We start from the raw sequence: 12,510 nt of genomic DNA, 5'->3' as shown, positions 1-12,510 counted from the left end.
AAGGTAAACCTTGAATCGAGAATCTCATTTAAAAAAATTAAAATCTGATAGCATTATAGATAGTCCTCTGCAACATTAATCAGGAGGGGAAAAAAACTCCCAAGTTTTTCAAGTACTCTGAGAAGACATAGGCTATACTTGAAAGGAGTAAAGAAGTGTTGAATTTAACATGTAGGAGCAAACAAATTTTAACACATACCTTAAGAAGATTTCTGCAATTTCAGCAAAAGCTACTATTTCCCCTTGCATTTCTTCCATGCTCTGAAACATTCTGCATTTAGTGGTTATTTAGTTTGATTACAGTAGGTCAGACTTCCTTACCTACATCTATTTTACTGAATTGCTACCCTGCTCTCACAAAACTGTAGTTTCAATTCAATTGGAAAGCAAGTGATGCAGTCAATGTTAAAAACAGTAATTGGGATAAAATTCAGAGAAAATATTTGCACTTCAAAAAGTAATAAAAATGAAAACAGTTCTAATGAGTTGGGGACAAAAATATAAAATGTCAGAAAACATCATCTAACAAAACATCCTTGTGATATTTAATTGAAGTCACCATATTTAAATATCAAAGGAAGAAAAGGCATAATAAATCTTACTACACTGGGGATGAAGGTAATGAACTACATTCCTGGTACTGTTCTGGAAAATGATTTAACTGCACTCGTGCAGCAGAAAGAAATAACTAAACTCAAGCAGTGGCAATTACACAGTTCTCTACTGAATGGAGACTTTGCAACCAGAAACACAACAGAGTATCTAATTCAATTCTGACAGGAAACCAAAATTAGTAAAATACTACTATTTTGGAACCTTTTAAGGGTATCTTTTTAAGATACCATTTGTCTCAATTTTCTGTTTCAGTAGGCAACAACATACAGATACACACAACTGCTGTCATCAAGGTAAGGAGAGGGGTAACTTGCAAGATGAATTATTGCAGATAAAACACTACCTTCTCTCCCCTCTACCCTTTTTTTAAGTGAAGTCTTTGAAATGGACTGAAAAGTCTCATAAATTCCTGTCTCTTTACACCTATCCATGATCTGGGTCCACAGAATTCAAATTAATTACCCAAGACAATTTTATATGAGTCATGTAAAAATACACATTTTATTATGTACATTGAGAGGTTCAAGTTAATTTAATGATACAGTTTTTCCTTCTTCAGTTCCATCTTTTGCCTCGAGATGTTCAGCTGCTGCTTCCATGTATTTTTCTTCAGTGACCTGCAGAAACATAAATTTTGTTATATTTTTAAAAGTGATTTAATTCTCCTTGATACTGAAAATCCCCTCATGCTGTCACTGTAACAAGACAGGATAGCTTAAAAAGACAATTATTTTCTCCAAAATTACACAATTTGAAGGACAAGAATATTCAAACTAATTTCATAGAAAATACTGTGGGGTAGGCTCAGAAAACATCTTTGGCTAACAAGTTTTAGCAGACATACAGTACTTCTTTTTCTCTCCCACCACATAAATAAGTAAAATGTTTGATCTGAAGGCTCCAAAGCAAATGCTGTTTAATTCTTACAAAGATTTCCTATGTTTAAACATGCCTTGATAGTGAGTCTCTGGTTATATGTAGCTTATGGTATTTTAGTTTCATTTATCTTACAAATTTGCCTTTTGAATTTACTGAAACATTGTAAAGCTTCTCAGGGGTAAATACTTTTCAACTTTGAAACATTGGTTCTTTAACAGAAGAGTGTTTGCAAGAAACTCATTTGCCATGTAGGTGTTAAACAGGAAAAAAATGCCTAAACTGGTGTATTTATGCAGTTTATTGAAACAGCATTCCCTTCTATCTCCACTAACTTCCACCTAGGTTCAAGGCCAGGTTGGATGGAGCTCTGAGCAACCTGGTGTAGTGGAAGGTGCCTATGCCCATGGCAGGGGGTTGGAACAAGATGATCTTTAAGATCCCTTCCAACCCAGGTCATCCTGTGATTCAACCAGTGGTATTAGATTTTATCCCTGTATTTATTCATAAGAAACATGTTGACATCTGTTCTCTCAAACCTGTGGCAGAAAACTTGTTAGCCAAAACCTAGATAAGCGTAAATATTCCCATGTTCATGACTGAAATGGGAAAAAATAATTTTAAATTTTACACACACACGATACCAACATTAATTCTAGAGATGACTTTGAAATATAAGGTGATAATTAACAATAGTTTAAAATATTTCTATAAAAAACATGTGGGATTCTTAGAAGCAGACAGCTTCCCTGCCATGGATGTAAAGTCTGTTACAGTTTGCTCCATTTTTTTTAATTCTACCAATTATATCAATTGAATAGTGTATGGGGTTTATTTTAAATGGCACAATGTATTTTAATAACCAGACTCCAGAAACAATATTAGCAGGTCCTCTACAACACAAGCAGTTAGATTTCTGATTTTTCTTCACCTGTGAATATTTCAGTTACAAAAAATACATTCTTGAATATAATACCCACCTCTAATCATTCAAATTCTCTACCCCAACATACCTTGGTATTTGCTAAGCTGCACTAATGAGACTTACCAGCCTCTTTGATCTTTCCAGCAGTCTGGGCCACACGGTGTGGTGAGCCTGTGTGACATGTCATTAAATGATGTTAGTGAGGTAAAAAATAATCTTATGATAGAATATACTCTGAAAAATGTATAAAAATGATGGCACAAAGCCATAATAATCCCTCTCAGATGCTACAGACAACAATTTCAGTGTCTGATTTGCCCATATTCCTTTGGGGGACTTGAATAAATGTCTGCCCATCTGTAGTGGGTTTCTGTGGCTGGGTTTTGGCAGCAGGGAGGGGCTACAGGGGTGGCTTCTGTTAGAAGCTGCTAGAAGTTTCTCCTGTCCGGTGGTGTTAGAAGCTGCTAGAAGCTTCTCCTGTCCGGTGGAGCCAATGCCACCCGGCTCCAGGATGGATTTCCTGTCGCTGGCCAAGGCCGATCCAATTAGAAGTAATAGTAACACCTCTGTGATAACATATTTAAGAACAGAAGGTTGTTGTGCAGAAGAAATTCCAGCCAGGGAAGAGTGGAGTGAGAACATGGGAACAACAAAGTAGACACCAAGGTCAGTGCAGAAGGAGGGGCAGAGGGATCTCCATGTGCTGGAGCTGAGGCCCTGCAGCCCGTGGTGCAGACCATGGTGGAGCAGCTGTGCCCCTGCAGCCCATTGGGGACCATCAGGGTGCAGAGACCCACTTGCAGCCCATGGAGGAGCCCATGCTGGAGCAGGTGGATGGATGAAAGAAGCTGTGACCCCGTGGGAGGCCCAGGATGGAGCAGGGTCCTGTCGGAGATCTGCAGCCTGTGGAGAGGGAAGCCCACACCAGAGCAGGGTTTTCCCAGGTAGGACTTGCAGCGTCTGTGAGGGACCCACATCAGTACAGCTCATTTGTGAAGGACTGCGCCTCATGGAGGAGTGACCCACGGGACAGCATTTTGGGAAGAGCTGCTGCCTGAGGGATGGACTCACACCGAAGAGGTCCATCAAGGACTGTCTCACGTGGGAGGGACTCCTCTACCTGAGCAGCAGCAGAAACAACTGACCACAGCCCCCATTCCCCCTGCCCTGCACTGCTGGGAGGGAGGAGGGGGGACATGGAAGGAAGAAGAGGTGGGGGGAAGGTGTTTTTTAAGACTGTTTTGTTTCTCACTCTTTAGCTTTTATCCTGTTAGTAATAAATATAAGTATTATCCCCATTTTCAGTCTTGTTTTGCCCACGAAGGTAATCAGTCACTGACCTCTCCTAGCTCTTATTCATGAATTCTTAGCTGGTTTTTTTTTCTCTCTCCTCTGTCCAGTTGCAGAGAGGGAGTGAGAGAGCAGCTTTAATGGGTACCTGGTATCCGGCCAGGGTCAACCCACTACACCATCACATGCCCCATTCCTGGAAGTGTTCAAGGCCAGGCTGGATGGGCTCTGAGCAATCTGATCTAGTGGGAGGTGTCCCTGCCCCAGTCAGAGGGGGTGGAACGAGATGATCTTTAAAGTCCCTTCCAACCCAAACCACTCCAAGCTTCCACGATTCATTGACTGTTTGGAATCCTTGAGGGGTTAATGGGCAAAAATGAGAATTACTGTAAGGAAGGGAACACAGAGATGAGCTGAGGAACCCTTGAAAACTTCCCCAACTGAGACAATAGCACATGTGCTACACCACAGGTCAAAATCTTTTAAGTCAACAGGAATGGGAAGAAAGACTTCTTCCTCTACCTACAGTTTTGCAAAGCCTTTGTTTTTAGCACTAGGACGTCTTCTGCTATTGTTGTTAAGTTTTACTTTGGTGTCTTGGAAGATTTTGAATTATATCCTGCATCATGAGTACAATTTCCAAGTTCTGCTCTTTCATGAAGGTGAATGAACTATCCAGCCAGAAACTGCACAACCAAAACAACGCTTTCAGCACTGAAAAATAACATCAAGGGTCCTCTGATGCAAACTTTTCTAGTTCTGATTCCACAACCACAATAATTCCAGGAAAACAACCCCCAAATATCCAACATGGTCCTCATCATGGGCCTTCCTTTTCTCCTGTTCTCACCTCTGAATTATGTTCAGCTGCCAGCACAGTACATAATAAAAGATCAGAAAGTAAGCAGAATGCCCTAATTTAAAGAAGGAAAACCTGCACAAATTAATTACCTTCAAATGGATTGGCAGGGACACACCCTGGAACCTCCTTATCAATTCAGATTGGTCAGTCTGAAGATTATGGGCTGCTGTTATCTCATACTGGAAACAGAAACTTGTCCTTGGAATATGGGGGCCTTCAGTAACATCTACAAAGTCACCAAACCTGATGGGAGAAAAAACCAACAACCTATGTCAAATATATTCAGAGAAAAGTACAAGCAGATTAGGTTTTATTTTTGATTAGCCAATTCCAATCAACAAAAAGAAAATCCACACAATTACCAAACCAAACCTAAACAAATACCCATTCAGCATTTATAGGTTTCCTGAAGAAAAAGTACAGGTCACACTATTTCCTTAAATGAACTTAGCAAATTTAAACCTCAAGTCTAGGGAAGGATCCTTGGTTTAACAAATCTTTGATGCCATGTTGGCCCTAAAACTGGGATAACTCTGTCATTCACCAGAAAAAGATTTGTCTGCAAGATCACTCATTTTCCACAGTACAGTGTTTACAACCTGCACAGTTGGTTTTTTTTTCAAGACCTTTCAGGTCTTGAAAAACTGCAAATCAATTAAGAAAAGTGAGATACAGAAAGATGTACAGCATACAAATACTCAGAACAAACCTCTCCCAGAAATCAAAAGGTAAGCCCATTTTCCCTATTATTGAGCAAACGAGAGTGGGAGAAAGGAGAGAACAACAGACACAAAATTGTTCTAAAATTTCAAGAACCATCACTGCAAAGACATTTGTTCCTTCAGAGAGATGTGGACTCCAAAATCAAAGGCACAACAATTTAGACATCTAGAAAATGGAATATCCTACACTAGCCTGAGCTAGAGAGAAATTCTTTTAATTGCCTGAGATACAATACAAGCTTCCTGCCTCCAGCTTAAGGAGCTTAAGAACTTTATGTATCCCAGGAGGCTGTTTTATTCTCACCTCCACCACTACAAGGCAGTAGCTTGCCAGTTAGGAAGACCTTGACAACTTTAGAAGAAAAATCCAGCATACAATGCTAACTCTTGTTTACAAACAAGTATTTGGCTTGCATGTTATTTAACCTGCCAAGCTCTAGAGGTTTATTTAGATTTCATGTAAAAGCGTTGAAAGCAGTAAGACTGCTCTGGCAATTACTACCTTTAACATAACAAGAAATAGAAATGTAGTATCACATAGTATCACAAAATAATGGTTATTAAAAAGAAACAAACAAACCACACCAAACAACCCTAGACAGACCACAGAACAGCGATGAATACAAGTGATTCTTAAATTTAAAACCATCATAAGTAACTTACTCTTCTCACTTGCAGAGAGTACTTACAATATGATCAAATCTTTCAGTGAATCATTACAGAATGAGAGTTCAGTTTTGCTCACCTGTGTAACGTTACAATTCCTTCCATATTCTGGGAAGCTTTTTGTTCTATCACCTCCATTTTGTATCTGAACAAGACAAAAAAATATTTAAAAAATCCTCATTTTTAGCACCCAGTTCTTTTGAGAATACTTCAGAAAACATGTTAAGGAGCATCCTGAAAAATGTTTGTATTTATGTGAGCTTTGAGACAGGTTTAAATTCCTAATGACAACATGTATTGTTGTAGGTCCCTTGCTACTGAAACAGTCCATTCCAGCCTATTCCACACATATGGTATAGGAGGGTGGTGCTCCCTCAACAGAGGGAGATCAAATTCGGAAAGACCAAATGAATCTACTGCTTCAAAGAAAAATAAGAGTTTTTCAAGTCACATGCAAAACTGATTTTATGCAATGTGTGGCCCTCAACAGCTGGTCACCTGCAATACAGCAAGGTGTTGTCTGTGCTTTCTACACACAGTGCCTAAAGCTACTATCAAAAGTCACTGCCCACCTGCTGCCAATGCCAACACAGTGAAGAGATGCTGGTCTACGTCACGTTAATATCATCTTCAGCATTAAGCTAAACAACTTGCTATTTTTGCAACTTTAGCTTCGGCACAGTTTTATTTTGGTCCACAAAATTATAAATTATTTATCATTCCTCCCCCCACATCTCTCCAGCTCCTCCAGCCAAAAAGCTGTGGACCAAAGATTTTTTTTTCCCAAAACATTGCTAAAGTGTTTTTTTTTTCAGCATAGAATGGAGTGTTTTGAACAAGACTGTTTTTGTAGCACAGACCAGAGTATTTTAGCCATTTCTCCTCTGCAGAGCTCAAAATCTGCATTTCACCAAATCTTCATTTGAAGATACCAAGACACAAGAAACCTCCTCCTCTTTAAATATGAAAGCCTTTCAGCAAAGGCTGAGAAACTACCACGTCAAGGTTAACCACCAGAGCTTCAGTTTAATAGTAGAGAAACCTTGAAGCTCACTAGTGAACAAAAGTAGTCTTACAGTCTTTCAGTTTGTCACAAAACTACATCCAGTAAAGGGGCCAGAGTAAACCTCTGGAGGGAACATTAAAAATTAAATAAGTTAGCGTGACAAAAAGAACGGAAACAGGCTGATTCGGAGCAGTGGGAAAAGTACCTTCTCACTTCACCTGTCACACCTTATTTCAGATTTACAAAACCAAGCAGAGATTTGAATTGATTTCTAATTGCCTTTTTGAACCAAAGGCAACTTCAGATACTTGCCTGTTATGCTGAAACATTTCCCGTGCTACTTTTGCTTCGACAAGCAGTGTTTCAAAGGGCAGGTCTTGATAGATTAGCTTTTTGGCATCTCTTGTAAGAGAACGGAAGTTTTCCTAAAAAACAGGGCATATAAAACTGTAACCACTGTTTCTCAGCTGTAGTGAATGGATAAAGCACAGCAAACACTAAATTTTAGTCAAAACAACAAAGATCATCTACTATAAATCCTAAATACATATTGCTACAGATCATCACTCTTTAAATGGACTGATTCAATGTTCAATCAAACCAATAGGCATTTGTCCACTGGAAACAACATATAGTAATTAAACTTCTCAGTTTTTCCCTACATGATATATACACATACAGTCTTGCTACTGCTAAATATTCATCTGTATATCTTGTTTCCCAGAGTGGTGATGTCACTTGTAAATGTCCTCTATTTGGATTGAATCAAAGGGAAAAAAAAAAGATACTGAATATTTAATAGATAGAAATTGGTCACCTTGGTCCAGAATCTGAAGTTCTGCAGAACTCAGATTTACTGATAAATAAACAGATTGTTATGAGGAGAAATTACATTTATAACGTAACATAGAAAATGTTTTTAGGTAAGTTACTTCAGCTACAAGATCATGTTGAAGAGAAATTCTCCATTTTACCAATATTGCTTTGTTAGCCACACACACTTCTGCTGGTATTTGGGCACAAGAACAAGAACGGGCACCAGACGAGTAAAATACTTGTAATTCCAAATAGGTCTGAGATTTAGAGGGTTTAGATTATTAGATTTACTGCAGAGTATGAAATATAAGCAAGTTATTAACGGGAGCTTCAGCTGAATGTGCTCATAGTTCTTGTTTAACAACAAACTGATTCTGCTGTAAAACCACCAGCTGAAAATACACATCTTACACACATTTTCACTTTTGGAGGGCTCTACTCACACAAAGACTGTAGTTGCATCTACATTACCAGGCAGGAGAGGCTGAGGAGGACCAGGTCTGCACAGTAACAGAGATGGTACAGAGGTCCCAACAGCTACATCAACTGTTTCTGAAATTTATTTCAGACTAGAACCTACTCTAGCCCCAGATACCTAAAACCTGTAAGCAGCTGGAGGACAGCTTAAGGTTTAGTTTCATCTGAAAGGAACTCTGAGAGCACCCTGCAACACAGCCAGTGCATTGTAAATGCACAGATCAGCTCCCAAAGGGAAGTCCTGATGTGTAGATACACCCATCAAAAAGAAGAGAAAACCTCTGTGCCCTCTCCCCCATTAAAAAACAACCACTGGACAAGGACACAAGCTATACAACTTTTCAGGAAAGAAAAGTGCTTACATTTGTTGGTTTCCATTCATTCAGTCTGTTGTCCAAAAGTACATCATAACAGAAAGCTCCAGAGATCACTGCAATTCCAACCCAAAAATATTAATGTTTGTAACAAAGTGTGTATTTCACTGTCACATTATAGTCTTACAGCAAACTGATTGAGAAGAAAAACAGAGTTATCTCAAGAAATTCATCATAAAATAAAATTTTCAGCTCTGATTACACAATAAGAAGGCAGAATAAACCTCTATAATTTTAATTTCACTGAATGACAAAGTAATTTGAAATGAGTCAGTAAAATGGCACCCCATTAAAGAGGGGGAAAAATATACTGCTTAACAAAACTGCATCTAACACTGGGGAAAAAAAAAACACAAAAACACACACTTTGAAAATACTTCACATTTTTCCTTTGCAAGCATCATATACTAAATTTGAACAACTAAATTATAAAGACAAATTTACTGCATAGAGAAATCAGACAATATTAGAGCTGAAGTAAAATGTTTTACCATGACACAAGCATGACACAAATTTCTGATAAAGGCAATACAAATTTCTGTGGTAGTTGTTACAACACTCTTTATTTATATTTATTCAGTTACTGCCATTTAGAAATCAAATCTTTGAACCCAGTAATCTCAGACTATTTCTACTACACATACAGTATTACAATACAGCTCTCAGTATAGCCAAGATTATTCCAAATTCTGGCAGAACTGAAATATCCACCTGTACTTACCAATCAAGACAAATGCTGAAATTGTTAAAAAGAGAATCAGTTACAGGATTCCACCTGTAAGGACCAGCAGCCAACCTTCTTATATATCAAATGCATAACCATGCAGGCTTTGCTATTGAAACAAAGCGTTGTGCATTTTCTCACTTTCCTAAATCTTAAATCAGGTCACAGATGAGTAGATGCTGTTGCTAACCCCGTTTGTACTTCAATAATCTTCCAATCTGGTGTAGAGATTGTCATTTTTAGTAACTCAAGTGCTCACAAGGTTATGCAGTTATTAGAGCAAATTTCACAGAAACACATCACATCATATCTAGAAACCCTACTCATGTCACTTCACAAAACAGAGGTTGAGGTACTCACTTCAGCTATGAAATCCTAAGTGGTCTGAAACGTGGACCAATTTTCTGTACACTAATAATGAAATTGTTTTTAGTGTGACTACTATAAATTAAAGGCAACAGCAACAGCATGTAATACACACAGCAATGAGAAGTATCATCAATCTTTGGGAAAGAAGCCTCTGATTTATTGATAACTTTGGTTATTAAACATTCACTTAAGAAGCAGCAAAAGACAATGAATACAGAACACTTCTATCACCTGGCACTTCTGGAGCTTTAACGAGGCTCACTGAGTACTCGTCCTTGAATGCCCGCTTCAGCACACACGCCATGATCATGGCACAGGATCGCCAATACGCCTGCAAAGGGAATTTCAAAACATGCATTCATTACCTAGAAGCTAACAAGCCACAGCAGGTGAATATCAGCTAATTATTCCAAAAGAATGCCAGAATTTAACTGAATGATGCACAGACTTAGCTGTCTACCCAAGCGTTCCATCCCTGGAAGTGTCCAAGGCCAGGCTGGATGGGGCTTGGAGCAACCTGGTCTAATGAAAGGTATCCCTGCCCATGGCAGGAGGCTGGAACTGGATGATCTTTAAGGTCCCTTCCAACCCAAACCATTCTATGATTCTGTGATTACTTTCTTTAGTATTTAAACTTCTGTTTAGAGATGATGCTCCAGACAGAATCAAATCAAAACAGAAGTGCACATAGAAAGCAATCCAGATGTTTCCCTGGAGATAAGTCTGAAATCATAGAATAATGCAACAATATAGGTTGAAAGGGATGCCAGCACATCACATAGCCCACACACTGGTCTAATGACAACCTAATAATGCACCAACTAGCCATTAAAAATATCTGAACTTTCATGACAACAAAGTTCAAGAAAGCAGACAGACATGGAATTGAAGGGGGCATGCAGAATCAAGTGGTCATAATCAGGGACACCTGCAATGAGATAAGAGACAGACAACCAGGGTCACCTATAATGGAATAACATACTGACTTACCTTGTTTACTTCCTCTGGATCTTCATCTTTGAAGGTAAGGAACTGAATTTCACATGATTTGGTCAAGGGTCTGTACATATCCCAGACTTCTCCATCCACAAGAGCCAAAACTGATTTCTTGCAATGCCATTCACTTAAATCTAAAGAAAGTAAAAAGCCCAAAAGTATTACAGAGTTATTAACCATATTTCTCAGGATCAGTTCAGACTCCTGCATTTGTAACTACAAACTGCAAGTTTCACTTTCTGCAAATGACTTGGGAAGATGAGCTGTTAACAGATCCTCCAAAAATTAACTCAGTTCCTAGTTCAGTTGGCAGCACAACATTCAGCACGAGGGGCACAGTGTTAGCTCAGGAGCCCACCCACTTACGCATGGCACAGTTGTAGGGTGTAGACAGAGCCTTGTTCATGACAAACACGGTGCCAGGGTGCGACTTCCCAGTGTACTTCACCTCGATTTTCTCAATCCGTGGGTGGAGAGACAACTGTCTCTCCTTCTCTTTGGTGAAGAGCTCGTTACGCATCCGAACCATCTCCTCGGGCACCAGCCGAGACGCAGCTGGAGTGGAGAGGAACCCTGGGGGAAGGAGAGACCCAGTGTGAGCAACAATCCTGGAGTAAGCAACCCTGGAGCGGGCCCAGTGGAGGGCAACAAGGACAACTCGGAGACTGGAACATCTCTCTTACGAGGAAAGGCTGAAAGAATCAGGCCTGTTCAGCCTGGAGAAGAAACAACTGAGAGGGGACCTCATCAGTGTCTGTCAGTGTCTGCAGGGAGGTGTCAGGGCATGGCCCAGGCTCTGCTCAGTGGTGCTGAGCAATGGGACAAGAGGCATCAGGTAGAAACTGATGCTCAGGAAGTTCCACCTGAACATGAGGAAGAACTTCTTTGCTGTGCAGTGACCGAGCACTGGAACAGATCACCCAAAGACGGTGTGGAGTCCCCCTCACTAGAGATATTCCAGAACTGACTGGACAGAATCCTGAGCAATGGACCCTGCTTGAGCAGGAAGGTTGGACCAGATATCTACTGTGGTCCCTTCCGACACAATCTATTCTGTGTGACCCATTCTGAGTTTTCAGAGCCTCTTTATAAGCTGTTGTCTTCTAAAAAAGGGAAAAAGGAAGACTGTGCTGCCAATCACCCACATGTCTGTCTCAATCTGCACAAGGTGAGCACTTCAGCAGCTCCAGCGAGTGACCACGCTCAGTCCCTGCAGTGCCTGCACAAAGCTACAACACAGGACTCTGAGGAGCAAAAGGGGCCACAAAGATGATGTCTCAAGTATCTCTCTCATGACGAGAGATTGTGGGAGCTGGGCCTCTTTAGTCTGGAGAAAACTGAGAGGGAATCTCATTAATGCATATAAGTATCTCAAAGGCAGGTGCCAAGAGAATGCTACCAGACTCTTTTCAGCGGAGCCCAGCAACAGGACGAGGAGCAATGGCCATAAACTAAAACACAAGAAGTTCCACCTCAACATGAGGAAGAACTTCTTTATACTGAGGGTGGCAGAGCACTGGAACTGCCGAGGGAGGGCAGGGTGTCTCCTTCTCTGGAGACATTCCAAGCCCACCTGGACGCGTTCCTGTGTCACCTGCTCTAAATGACCCTGCCTTGGGAAGGGGGTTGGACTGGATGATCTCCAGCATTCTGTGATTCTGTGAAAACGCTAATATCGCTCCCTGGCTACAAAGGCCCTTCCCTCAGACAGCCCGACTCCCCTGCGGCCTCTCCAGGGCACCTCAGCCCCTCAAGGCACCCCCGCAGGACGAGCCTGAGCCCAAGCTCGCCC

General features: G+C 40.4%; 1 protein-coding gene across 1 annotated transcript in view; it reads right to left on the bottom strand.

Moving 5' to 3' along the window:
* Positions 1–1,086: 1,086 nt before the first annotated feature.
* Positions 1,087–12,510, bottom strand: part of MRPL39 (mitochondrial ribosomal protein L39) — a 19,682-nt gene continuing 8,258 nt past the window's right edge. The window contains exons 2-10 of the mRNA XM_029961434.1: positions 11,085–11,291; positions 10,713–10,852; positions 9,954–10,053; positions 8,618–8,685; positions 7,275–7,387; positions 6,036–6,101; positions 4,658–4,811; positions 2,540–2,587; positions 1,087–1,232 (exon numbers count right to left, since the gene is read on the bottom strand). Of these exons, the coding sequence (XP_029817294.1) occupies positions 1,143–1,232; positions 2,540–2,587; positions 4,658–4,811; positions 6,036–6,101; positions 7,275–7,387; positions 8,618–8,685; positions 9,954–10,053; positions 10,713–10,852; positions 11,085–11,291 (986 nt within the window). The 3' untranslated portion in view covers positions 1,087–1,142. The remainder of the gene's footprint in view (positions 1,233–2,539; positions 2,588–4,657; positions 4,812–6,035; positions 6,102–7,274; positions 7,388–8,617; positions 8,686–9,953; positions 10,054–10,712; positions 10,853–11,084; positions 11,292–12,510) is intronic.

Source organism: Manacus vitellinus, unplaced genomic scaffold (assembly GCF_001715985.3).
Source record: "Manacus vitellinus isolate BGI_N305 unplaced genomic scaffold, ASM171598v3 scaffold_34_pilon, whole genome shotgun sequence".
Classification (NCBI taxonomy): Eukaryota; Metazoa; Chordata; class Aves; order Passeriformes; family Pipridae; genus Manacus; species Manacus vitellinus.
The sequence above is the reverse complement of the archived record's forward strand: the minus strand, read 5'-3'. Positions and strand labels throughout refer to the sequence as shown.